We start from the raw sequence: 12439 nt of genomic DNA, 5'->3' as shown, positions 1-12439 counted from the left end.
TCACGTGTCTCCTAGCAACAAGGCACATATTTCTTCTTGAGCTTGTTATGTGTTATCTTGAGCTTGTGATTTTGAAAGTCTGGTAGTGATGCCTGGTTTTTCTCTGTAATCCCATACAATGTTGGCAAGTGTAGGATACATGGTGTCAAGTCCATTATACCTAACATACTCACACAGAACAGCAGGGAAAAATAGGATACGTTTTCTAGTAATTATGGTCAAATATATTTCATAGAAGATTACTGTGGAGACGCTAGCAAGAGTGATTGCAGAGAGGATGGTTTTTCATTAATAATTGTGTGTTCAGATCTTAATACGATGTGGTTTGGGATTTGGATGTTGAACATAGACCCCATACCGTGAGACCTTTCATTTTGATGGGATTTGCAGAGGAGATCAAAAGGAGATACTGTAGAGATTAATTTTTTTCCCTTGAGTTTTTGGATGTGTGTGATCTCGAGTGAAGCAGAAAGAGAGACAATAATAGCAGGCGTATGAATGCTTTATTGGCATGTTTACCCCTGCAGTACAGTGAATGAAGGTTACCTTGAGGATATTTGGAGGGAGCACTTTAACAATGATGCAACACATCATTGTTGTTTGTGTCTTTATGGATGGGTAATGTGAACAAAGGTTTAAATGTCATATGGACAAATGAGCTGCTTTTATGGAAATCACAGAGGTCTAAATTTGATGTTGTGTTTAATGAGGTTAGCCACTGTTCTTCTCAGTTAAATGTTTGAAATATTTTGGGAGGATGATTTTGGTGAATGAGGGGAGAGATGATGGGGTTATATAGATAGAGCACAGAAAGAGCGTGATGGGGCTTTTTAATGAGCTGAGCTGATTTAGAGAGCGGAGGTCTGCTGGTGAGTTATCAAACGGTCGGCTAGCGCTCTCTTTAATAGATGATTTGAGAACTGAAACATTGTCTCTCTTTCTCATTGTAAGTCAAGTGCCGTATTGAAATCCCTCATATTTCGTTTTTGTACAGACACTATTCAAGCTTGGTTTTTCAGGTAATTTCAGCCTTAGACGATGACACTGTGTATTTTTGGTTTTCATAAATGTCTTAGTTTAACATATTAAACATTAAATTCAAATAAAATGTCCCTTTTACTTGGTGGTCAAACTGCTCATACATTACACATAATAAATGTAACTATTTTATGTTCATTGATATCTTTTGTATAATGTTAATGAAATTCATCATCGTCTGTTTTCTCAATGCATCTTATTGATCTTATTAATGCATATGTGTTATTTTTAAAGCAAGTTTTGACCTTGTAACTTTTACAAACTATTACTGTGCCTGTTCCTTATAATTGACTGGTAACTCATTATTTAGATCTGCCTCCATCCAATCTGTAACTTACAGATAGAACAAAGTTCCCACTCTTTTTTCAATAATGTTGTTCACTCAGATGTAAATATGTCACAATGTGGAAGAAAAGATCTTTCACTACTTATGTTATAATAACAAATGTGTGGGGTACTTAAGTACAGTACTTCACTTTGTGTTGAACACTCTTTACTTACAGTATAATCACAATAACACGCAGCCTCTCATGGCGTATTGCTTTATTAATTAGCATTTCTGAAAAGTTCTCCATTCCTGCATGCCATAATTGTTATTGGAATTTACATAATGAATTGAAAGTGATTGGTCTTTATCATGCATTGCCTTGGAAGCATTTGTATTTTCAACACATCCACATCTCGTTTCTTTCATGCTCTCTTATCTCGTGGCCTTTTTTCTTATTTTACCCTCTTCCTCAATCACATTACAATTCATTTTATTTTTGTTTTATATCCCTCCCACTCACTCTCTCTTTCGCTGTTTCTCCCAGAATGCGACTGGAGCTGTAACGCGTGCCGCGGACCCCTGCGTAGTGACTGTCTGCAGTGCATGGAGGGATACGTCCTGCAGGATGGCATTTGTGTGCCTGGATGCTCACTGGGGTTCTACCAGGATGCTGAGAGATGTCTGAGTCAGTCATCAACAAAAATAGCAACCTTCATTATTAGTCCAACCAATCAATTTTCCAGCTCAGTAAACTTTGACATTTCAATCTCTCAGTCAGTTGTCACAGTCGGGGCCCTCTAATGTCTGCTGTATAGTGCAAGCATCAGTCGCTGTGCTATAGCCAAGGTTTAATGGCACTTTAATGGATTGATTTCAAATGAGACCGAAAGACAAGTCTATCAACAATGTTGTAGTTATGGACTGAATTGAAGAAGCTCCTGACTGAAATTCACTTTCTTCAGTATTAGATATCAAGAAGTCAATAGTGTGTTGTAGCATGTAGTATTTAACTCACTGATACTAAAGCAGTTTAGCAGAATAAAGGGAGGAAACTAAATTTATGTATGTATTAAATGTATTATATTTTAATCAGTTTAAAATGCACTATAAATGATTAATGTTTTATAAATGCATTATAATAGAAATATTAGTAATAATGTAATATTTTGCATTATAAATGTAAAAGTCTGGCGTCAGTAAGATTCAGTAAAATAAATAAATACTTACTAAATTGATTAAAAGTGACAGTTAAGACATTTGTGTTGTTACAAAAGATTTCTGTTCCAAACAAATTACGTTCTTATGAACTTTTTATTCAAGGAATTGGGGAAAAATGTACTGTATTAGTTTCCAAAAATATATTAAGCAGCACAATTGTTTATAACAAGGTTAATATTAAGAAATGTTTCTTGAGCAGCAAATCATCATATTAGAATGATTTCTGAAGGATCATGTGACACTGAAGATGCTAAATCTTCCCAACCCCCCAAAATTTTTAAACAGTAAATTTGAGAAGATTTCAGTGATAAAATGATAGATGAAAACTTGGATTCTCATTAAATATGAATAAAATTTTGTGTCTTTTTTTTCAATGAACAGGCTGTGATGAACACTGCGAGCAGTGCCAGGTCCATGGCCAATGCCAACGCTGCCAGCTGCCATATGCCGTATTGAACGGGCAGTGTGTGCTGGAATGCGGCAAGCGCTACTTTCTAGATGCCTCGACCCGTCAGTGCACCGGTGAGTGCTGTGAATCTGGTCTGGGAGAGTGATCGTGACAGCCTAGATTGCCCATTTTGGCGTCTTCACAAGCCTGCTAATTTTAGAGGCTCTCAGTATGGTGTGACATAGTTCCCTCTCGTGTCCTACCTGAGTCTGATGACAGATTGTCTGCTATTATTTCCCAGAATGCTCAGCTGGTTGCTTGGAGTGTGTGAGTGCAGGGGAGTGCCATGTCTGTGCTGGGACCTTCTTTCTGAAGGGTGGCCAGTGCATCCTGGACTGTGGTCATGGATACTACGCTGACCCCAAAACAAGAGCCTGCCATGGTAACCCGACTTCACATATTTGATAGAAATTAATGCTTTTATTCTCAGAATTGTGGAAAATTCTGTAATTTCTAATACTGTTTAGACTGTAGGAGGGTTTGAACATCACGTCCCTTTTGTTTCTTCAGCAAACAGCCGTGCTCCATCTCTTTACATCAATGGCTCTCTTCTGGTTCCTATTGGTGGAGTTAAGCCTCTTGATCCAGCACTCGTGTCAATCAAGGATGCAGATAGCCAATTAGAGAGCATGTTGCTCCAGCTCTTTCAGCCACCCAGTAACGGGCATCTCGTGGTCCTGGAGAATGACAGAGAGAGAGCACTGGGCAGAGACGACACTTTCACCTTTACTCAGCTCAAACGTAGAGTCGTTCGCTTCATTCATGACGAAGAGCAGCCCAAGTGAGTATGTGTGTAACATGGAGTGATGGAATAAATCCAGGGTTGTTTCCCCAGGAAATTTATTTTGCGTTCAGAAGTCAATAAAGACATAATGATTCAAAAATAGACCAAGCGATATGTCCTCGATCACCGATTGCATTACAATTTATTACTTTCATTAACAGCATTACAGTGCATTAATGCTGTCTGAGAGTGAGTGAAGTATATAGTCTTCAGTATATATGAACTAGATGATATATGAACGTGTACAGTCATTCATTACATATTGTTTCCTCACTATTTATAGTTCATGTTAAACATTTCATTCCCCGTCTCCTGAAATATAACTTAAGGCAGCGTCTCTTTTCCTCATTTCCTGTGGGATATGGCCCATTTTGGATAATCAGATGCTGTACAGGAGTAAAATGACCTTATATTAAGGCAAGAGGGTGTCGAGAGAGTGTGTTTTGGGGGATGGACTGATTTTGAGTAGTGTGCACTATTTATTAGCTTTAATTACCTCGGTGAAGTTGGTGAGGCATTTGACAGGACACACACACACTCCACGGTGCCCATAAGCCGCAGCATTTGTGATGATCGTGTGGCAGTCACTAAGTCAGGCTGACTGATGACCTTAAGTTTTCGCTCAACTTTCTCACAGTTTATCTCCTTAATAGCTCCTCTCCCTTCCTTCTGCTCTGTGGTTTAATTAACAAGTGAGTTGTGTGCCCTCACACTCTGGCTCCATTTTTCCCAAATGTATCACTTTTTCAGCCTTAATCATTTCTCTTTAAAAGCCACTCAGTCTTTTTCTAATTTTGGTCTCTGCCCTTTGCCTCTCTGAGTCTTTTATTTATTGTGTCTTTTTTCTGTTGTTTTAGTCCACTTTACACACAGACACACGTTTGTTTTTGTCACAATGTGAAATGAAAACTGTTACTTCCCATGGACTTGTATTGTATTGACTGTGCTAATAACATTAAGACATTATTTGCTGTGGTTGGTATTATACAACAGCTAGACATTATTTAATATGTTTACCAAGCTGTTTTCCTTCAGCATAGACCCACTATATGATTTCAGGTTTTGAAGCAAAATGTAGGCAAACCCTGACTCATTATTTATATGCTTGAATCTATTTACAGCAGTGTAATGTTGGCTTGTTTTGCAGAAGTGGGCAGTTCATGTTAAGGGCAGCAGATCCTCAGCTGTTCTCTCAGCCCCAGAGTGTTCCTGTGCAGGCACTTTCCCAGCAGGTAAACACATGCACACACAAACACATCTTGTAATAAGCTGAATAATAGAGCTTCATTCTGCAGTCGCAAGTCAGAATCCTCAGAATATTCATCCTAGGGTGAATATTGTTAGTGGATTTTAATTAAACATTATTTTAAACAACATAATTTACTATAGCACAACATTTCATAAATCTTAATTGCTCACATATATTTATTTCACACATTTTAGAGTGATAATAAACTCACTCAAACAATTATGTTGTGCCCAAAAAAAGGTAATCAAATTAAAATCTTATATTTTAGCTTGTTTAATGTGGCCAGTCTTAGACTGGATTTCAGCTCAAAAACTCTTAGCAGGTTCGAAACTAGCTTCATGAAATATCCAGTTGTGATGCTTTTGAAACAATACTGTTCCAATATGCAAGTCTTCCCGTGTACGCTGGGCATTTGAGTTGGCAGCTTGTCCTTCACTGTCTGCTCCAAAAATGAATGAATGAATTTAAACATCTTTAAGCTGAGTTCAGACTGCACGATTTTAGCCCAGTTTTCGGCTCGCAGACAGGTTTTGAGAAATCGCTGACAAATGCCCCAAATCGCAGGCAAATCTGTGCTCGTTCACGCGAGTGACAATCACGCAGTGTGAATGAGCAAAGACGCTATCTGAGAGAATCGCGATGAGTCGCCGATGCCCGTGAGATATTTGGCATGCTACATATCTGGACCTGTCGGCGATTCAAAATCATGCTGTCTGAAAAGTGTTCTGACTGAAAACTACATCGGCGATGACCGACAGCCAATGAGAGAGCAAGATACAGAGCAGCGGGGAGTTTGGGGAGGAGTTATAGACCACAATATCAGCAAGCATGGCTTCATTTCAGAAAAAGGCTTTCTTCTCGGTCTATTTGGACCCATGAAATGGAAGATAAATTAGTATAAATTTAGCAGGAGCATCCGTGTTTGTTTGATGTTTCATCTGAACTATCGCAGTCTCACGTGAAAACTCCGGTTGCACGTGCGATATATCGCGTTGTTTCCTTGTCACATCTCGCGGGTGTTTGGTTGTGAAACGTAGTTTGCGTGTCAGACAGAGTTGTCGGCGATTCAAAAGTCATGCAGTGTGAAACCTTCTGTCGCCGATCCATTGTGCAGTGTGAACACAGCAGTGACTGAATGCTGGCCAAGATAGTCATGCAGTGTAAAAAGAACACTGTCCCAACTACTTTGAAAATCGTGCAGTCTGAACTCGGCTTTACATAAAAAAGTTTAGGAAAAATATTAAGTCAAGGCTGTCGAAACGCCTACTGATGCCTAGAGGTGGCTATAAAGGACAAAGTCTATTTACTCTATGGACATCTTCATAACTTTATTCTATTCCTTTAGTCTCCATATTAAGTCTCACAATTCCTTTATCAAAAATGAATGGGTTTTGAAAATGTAAAACTAGAACTCTCTGCCATATACTCGTCTTTGCTTACACCCATAGTCCACATCCTTAACACAGATTGACTGGCCATTATACTCACTCTGAGGAGAGCATTATAGCTCATACTGAGCCAGCATCTCTTCCCATTCTATCTCTCACTGTCTGTGTATTGCTCATTTCTCTGCAGCATTTAGTTACACTTCATAGATACAGTCTCCAGAGAACTGCCTGTGTCTTGCTGTCTGACCTCCACCAGCCCAATGAACACACACACACACACACACACACACACACACATACAGAGAGAGAAACCTGAGCTCCCCGACAGAAATCGAATGGATGTCATTGCAACAAATAACACCCAAAATACGCTCCTGCCCCTCATGGGCTGATAACAGCAGCTCAAGACGTCGGAGCACTTCCTGCTGTTAAATGAGCAGTTAAAGCTGAAATATAGAACCTGTATCTTAAAGCGAAGAGAGAGAGAGAGGAAATCAAATCTATTCCTATAAGAGAAAGAGAGTTTAAAAAATGCAATAATCCCTCCCTGAGGGAAAAGATTGTCTTTTGGAAATAAACCGTTTACTCTTGTCTTCCCTTTGCAGTGGTAAACAAAAGTGGCCTGATTTTCTCCACAGATCTGTGCAGCAGCAACCTAATGGATGTTCATTAGTGTAAATTGCTTGAAAAAAAAGCGTGTTGTGCATAAAATGCTTTGGTGCTCATGTGGACAACACAAGTTTGAATCTGCCTGCAGCATTTGCCATCTCAATTCTTTGACTATAAATTGGGCCAAAAATAGAAGAAAGAATTTATGGTAGATAAATTAAGGTTGGATTCTAACAGAATTTTTATCCATTTATGTCCGTGCGAGTTTCATTTGGATCTCAAATGCATCGAACTCAGCCTTCCATTTCCCCCATTTTCACACATCTTGTATTTCATTTGAGCTACTGCGGTGATGGGATTCTCACCTCTGCATGCCTTAATTTACAAAATAAAAGTGGAAAATACTTTATGTAGATGCTAAGGACATTTAGGCTCAAATATTAAATCGTTTTCTTAGAATAGTTTCTCTTTCCTCCAACCAGTTTCATCGAAACTAAGTTTGAATTCTGTCTTATTTTTCCCCCCTTTCACAGCCACCCTCTGTGATCACCAAGCTAATTCTGTACATTAACTCTGGTGAGACAGCCGTCATCAGCAGATCTATTCTTCACATCAGTGACCTCGATAATCCACAAGACGTTTTCATCACGGTTCTGGATCCACCTCAACATGGCCACTTGACTCACGTGCATGGTGAGGTGCATGTAACCCATTTCAAACTGGAAGACCTGGATGGTGAGCAGCTGCAGTATGTACATGATGGTTCAGAAGGAGACCAGGACAGACTTCTGCTGCAGGTCAATGACGGGCACAGCTACCAGAACATCCTGTTTCACATCAGCATTGCTCAGAAGGTACAGACATAACAGGTTTTACTCTGAAAAAAGATTTGCTGAGTGACAGTTCATATTTAATCATCATAAATGTGCTGTTTTTGAACTTACAGCTGTCATTATTTTGTCATTATTTATAGGCCTATCATTGTGTCATGTACTTTCGTGTTAGTGTAAAAAATATTAAGTGCCAAAAAGCAGGTCATCAGCTTTTCTGAATTTTGGACTTAGATCAAGGATTTTTGGCTAATTATGGATTCCTGCACTCCACATGATGCTGGAACACCTTGATGATTGAGCCGTAGGCAACTGCTAAATTATTTATTGTTTTATGTGTTGTTTATGCTCACTATCATGATGAAATCACTCCAAAATAGTACAGTGGAAAAAAATAAAAAATAACATCATCACTTATTAGACCTAAATATATTTTTAATAATGTTCTAACAGGCATAATATAAAAGCCAGTTATTTGATTTTGGAAACAAAATTTTACAATATGAATAATAATACTAATATTAATAAGTATTAATTAAGTATAAATAGGTCTTTACATGCTTTCAGCCTGAGATGCAGAGATAGGCCCCAGTATCCAGCACCCACATGGTTATTTATACATAAAATTGGTGTGGTTAATTGTTTTGGGTTTAAATCCCCTTCTTTAAAAGGTTTTAAGATAGAAACATTTCAAGTTCGGTTACAGATACACTTTAAAACTGTGTTGTTGGGGTCTGTTTTCTTCACAGGATCATATTTATGCCTTGAGGTACTGATATGTACCCCGTAGTTATGGCAACAATATGATAAGTACCACTAAGGATACAATTTTGCTCATTTTTTTTTCTCAAAGTGCAGGTGCATTGAGACAATGGATAGATTCTGTGATATAGACTGAAGTGTTTTCATGACGGGATGAACATCAGCTCATACCTCTCTCCATTCATACACACTTTTACAATCATCACCACCCCATTTATGCTTGAAATCACCCCTTCCTGACTATTTGACATGCCCTTAGCCTGCTGATGTCTAGACAGATTGCAGCACTTTATTTGCTTTTCAAGCTCTGTCCCCACTTCCATAGACCCTTATCCATATCTCTGTGTAGTGTCATCCGAATACACCTGCCTTGTTCCCTGCTGCAGTATGTTATCTAGTATCCTAAGCGGCCTTTGACTAATGGAAGCCCTGTTTTGCCATACACACTGTTTTCAGATCAATAACACATTGTTTTTATTAGTTGGATCACAGTGCATTTTATAGGGCAGAATTGCATAAAGGCCGCATCAAAGTCTATTGCGCTCACACAACTACCAGTGAGTGGTAGTCACATTACATCCACAACACAAGACGATGAGAGCAGAAGGAGGTGAAGGCTAAGAAGGCGACATGGCGACAGTATGTTAATGACCTGTTGGCTTTGGCTTTTGGAGCAAGGTCCCTGATCTCAGAAAATCTTTAATACAGTATTTGGATTTCGGCATTGATGACAGGAATAAAAGAGGAAGCGTACTTTCATTTAGCCTTTTCGAGAGAAGTCAATTGGTGTTTGTAGTCCTTGATCCATGTAATTGGTCAGCATTAGTGAATGATCCTTGATTTAATGTGGCCTGGAGACTTTAAATACCCACATTCTCCACCACTTTGATCTCTAAATCGAAAGGGAAAGGTAAAGAAAGAAACATTGCCAGTTGTCACTGTCACTGTACAAGATGTTTTATCAAGTATCCTAAAAAATGGTTTCCTGTGGTAACATCTAATTCCGATTGAATTTGGAAATGCTATGTAAAATGAATGGATCAAACAACACCAGAAAAAACAGCAAAACTCTTTGTGAGACTCTTTAGAAACAGACTATAGTTTTGACCTATGAGTGAACTCTTCCGTGAACACCTCGCTTTATAAATCCATCCGGCTCTCAGAGAGGTGATTAGGAACAGCAAGAAGGAGGTTGAAGGGTGCCGAGATGTTTCCTCTGTGAATCAGAGCTTTCATCTCCCCACGTCCTTGAAGGTCTTTGATTATCTGGGAAGCAAATGATCTTGTTCACTACAATGAGCTCCTCAGCTAGCGTAGCAATGTTCAGAGCCCTGTTAGGATCTAAAGATTCCTGGCATAGCGATAGCTGAGTATGTATGATTAACGTGTCTTCGTGATCTTCTTGTGGCATTGATGTTTCTCAATGTACAGTACAATGCAAGAAAGGCATCTTCTTTTGGTTTTATAATGATTAAACCACTGCAAAAACTTAAGTCTAATGGTAAACTTTGTAAAAAAAAAAAAAAAAAAAAAAAAAAATGGTAGTACACTCTTTTAAGAAATTAATACTTTTACTTAGAAATCGGTAACACTTTAATTAAAGGACCAATTCTCACTATTAAGTAGTTGCTTATTAGCATGCATATTACTAGCATTTTGGCAGTTTATTATTACTTATAAAGCACATATTAATGCCTTATTCTGCATGAGATTAGTCCTACTCCATACCTAAACTTGACAACTACATTACTATTAATAAGCAGCAAATTAGCAGTTAGTTGAGGAAAAAGCCTTAGTTAATAGTGAATATGTGTTACCTAGAATTCTTTTGTACCAATTTAATTTCAAACTGTGTATGACAGTTTCCACAATAATAATAATAAGCTGCTTTTAATTTTGATATTTAAAGGAATACTCCACCCCAAAAGGAAAATTTAGTCATTAATCACTTACCCCAATGTTGTTCCAAACCCGTAAAAGCTTTGTTCGTCTTCGGGACACAATTTAAGATATTTTGGATGAAAACCGGGAGGCTTGAGATTGTCCCATAGACTGCCAAGTAAGTTACACTGTCATGGTCCAGAACTGGCTATGTTCTTCTGTGTCAGCCACGCCACAAGGATGCTCTGTTTTCTTTCAAATCAAAGCATAAATACGCGTAGAAACAGTGCATCCTTGTGGCAAGGTTGACACAGAAGAGTGTAGGCAGTTTGAGTGATGTAGAGAGACAGAGGAGACTGCTGACAAAGGAATTGTTGAATAAAGTAGTTTTAATCATGTACAAAAAGTATTATCGTTGCTTCATAATGTTACGCTTGAAACACTGATGGCAGATGGACTATTCCGATGATGCTTTTCATACTTTCTGGACCATGACAGTGTAACTTACTTGTCTCAAGCCTCCCGGTTTTCATCCAAAATATCTTAAATTGTGTTCAGAAGATAAACAAAGCTTTTACGGGTTTGAAACGATATGGGAGTAAGTGATTAATGACAAAATTTTCATTTTGGGGTGGAGTATCCCTTTAAGAACTGTTTCTTTATAAAGTTTGAAGTAAACATGCCATTAATCCTAATGGTGCAGTATGGTTTCCCTGTAGGTTGGCTTGACTCCTCACTTGCGTTCAGTGCCCAAGACCTGGGTGAGGGAGGGAGGAATGGTACAGCTGTCTAAGAAGTGCCTCAATGCTCAGTTCCAGGGAACCAGTGACTCTGAAATCCTGTACACCATTCATTCTGAGACTGGACAGCCCAAATACGGTATCATCATCATCTGTCTCTAGCATTCTTTATTCAATGTCTGTCTTTCTTTTATAAACTCAATTCAATGGCAAGAACTAAGGAAAAATGTGATTTATGTGTCTAGGAGAGATTGTGCTGGTATCGATGCCTGCTGATGGTCCTGTGGAGGCATGGCAGTCCTTCCAAGATGGTCAAGATACGACACCAACCAGCTCATTTACACAGCAAGATGTTAATGAAGGGACTGTCTGGTACAGACACTATGGATCTGCTACACATAGAGACACTTTTCAGTTTCAGGTGAGACACACACATTGAGGCAAATACTGTTGTGTTGACAAGAGCCCTTTGGCACAGTATGTAGAGCCATAGGTGTCACTTGACTTCTGGCTGGTTAGAAATAATTCTTTATGTGTTATACATTGCTTTGCATTTTAATGGCAGGGGTTCAGTAGAAGTTCTATTCGTTTTAATCAGGGTGTTTTCTGTTGATTGGTCCACTTAAAATATTACCTTTCATCAAACACACATCCACCAGTCACTGTTAAACTCTTTTCCATGCTCAAAGCACCAGACAAAAGTTTGAGGTAAATGTTGTAATAATATTTATTACAGTATTTATTACAATCATTTGTCATATTTTTTTAACAATATTGGTTTTGCTGTATTTTTGATAACACGAATGCACAAAAAAATTGAAATCATGATTAAAAAAAATCCTGCCAACCCCAAACTGAACAGAACTTTTATTTTTCTCTCAGACACACAACATCAGACTTTTAAATCAGCGTGATGCACGACGCGGACACAAACCTCTTAGAGAGATAAAACACATTGTTCCTCTCTCGCGCTATTGGACTATTTTCTCCATTATTTCAGCTCGGTTTCACACTCTTAGGCCAATTTGACCATCTGTCCTACTTCTCCTTCACCAGCCTCACTGCATTACTTGGGTATAAATGAGCTAATTTGTCTTCAAATCCAGTTTCAAATCAGTGTAAGCAGCATTAAAGGACAGTCAGTCACATTTAATTCATCAGCTTAAACCCCTAATGACTCTTGACACAACAGTTTTTTGTCGTACTCAAGAAAATTGCTTTCTC

At 38.5% G+C, this 12439-nt stretch overlaps 1 protein-coding gene across 2 annotated transcripts in view; it reads left to right on the top strand.

The window, feature by feature from the left end:
* fras1 (Fraser extracellular matrix complex subunit 1) overlaps positions 1–12439 on the top strand; it is a 106941-nt gene that overhangs the window by 61807 nt on the left and 32695 nt on the right. For both annotated transcript variants that reach the window (XM_059550376.1, XM_059550375.1), the window contains exons 24-31: positions 1851–1991; positions 2906–3046; positions 3214–3354; positions 3483–3753; positions 4904–4988; positions 7536–7856; positions 11195–11354; positions 11461–11636. In XM_059550376.1, coding sequence (XP_059406359.1) covers positions 1851–1991; positions 2906–3046; positions 3214–3354; positions 3483–3753; positions 4904–4988; positions 7536–7856; positions 11195–11354; positions 11461–11636 — 1436 coding nt within the window. The remainder of the gene's footprint in view (positions 1–1850; positions 1992–2905; positions 3047–3213; positions 3355–3482; positions 3754–4903; positions 4989–7535; positions 7857–11194; positions 11355–11460; positions 11637–12439) is intronic.

Source organism: Carassius carassius, chromosome 5 (genome assembly GCF_963082965.1).
Source record: "Carassius carassius chromosome 5, fCarCar2.1, whole genome shotgun sequence".
NCBI classification, from domain to species: Eukaryota; Metazoa; Chordata; class Actinopteri; order Cypriniformes; family Cyprinidae; genus Carassius; species Carassius carassius.
This window is presented reverse-complemented; position numbering and strand designations above follow the sequence as displayed.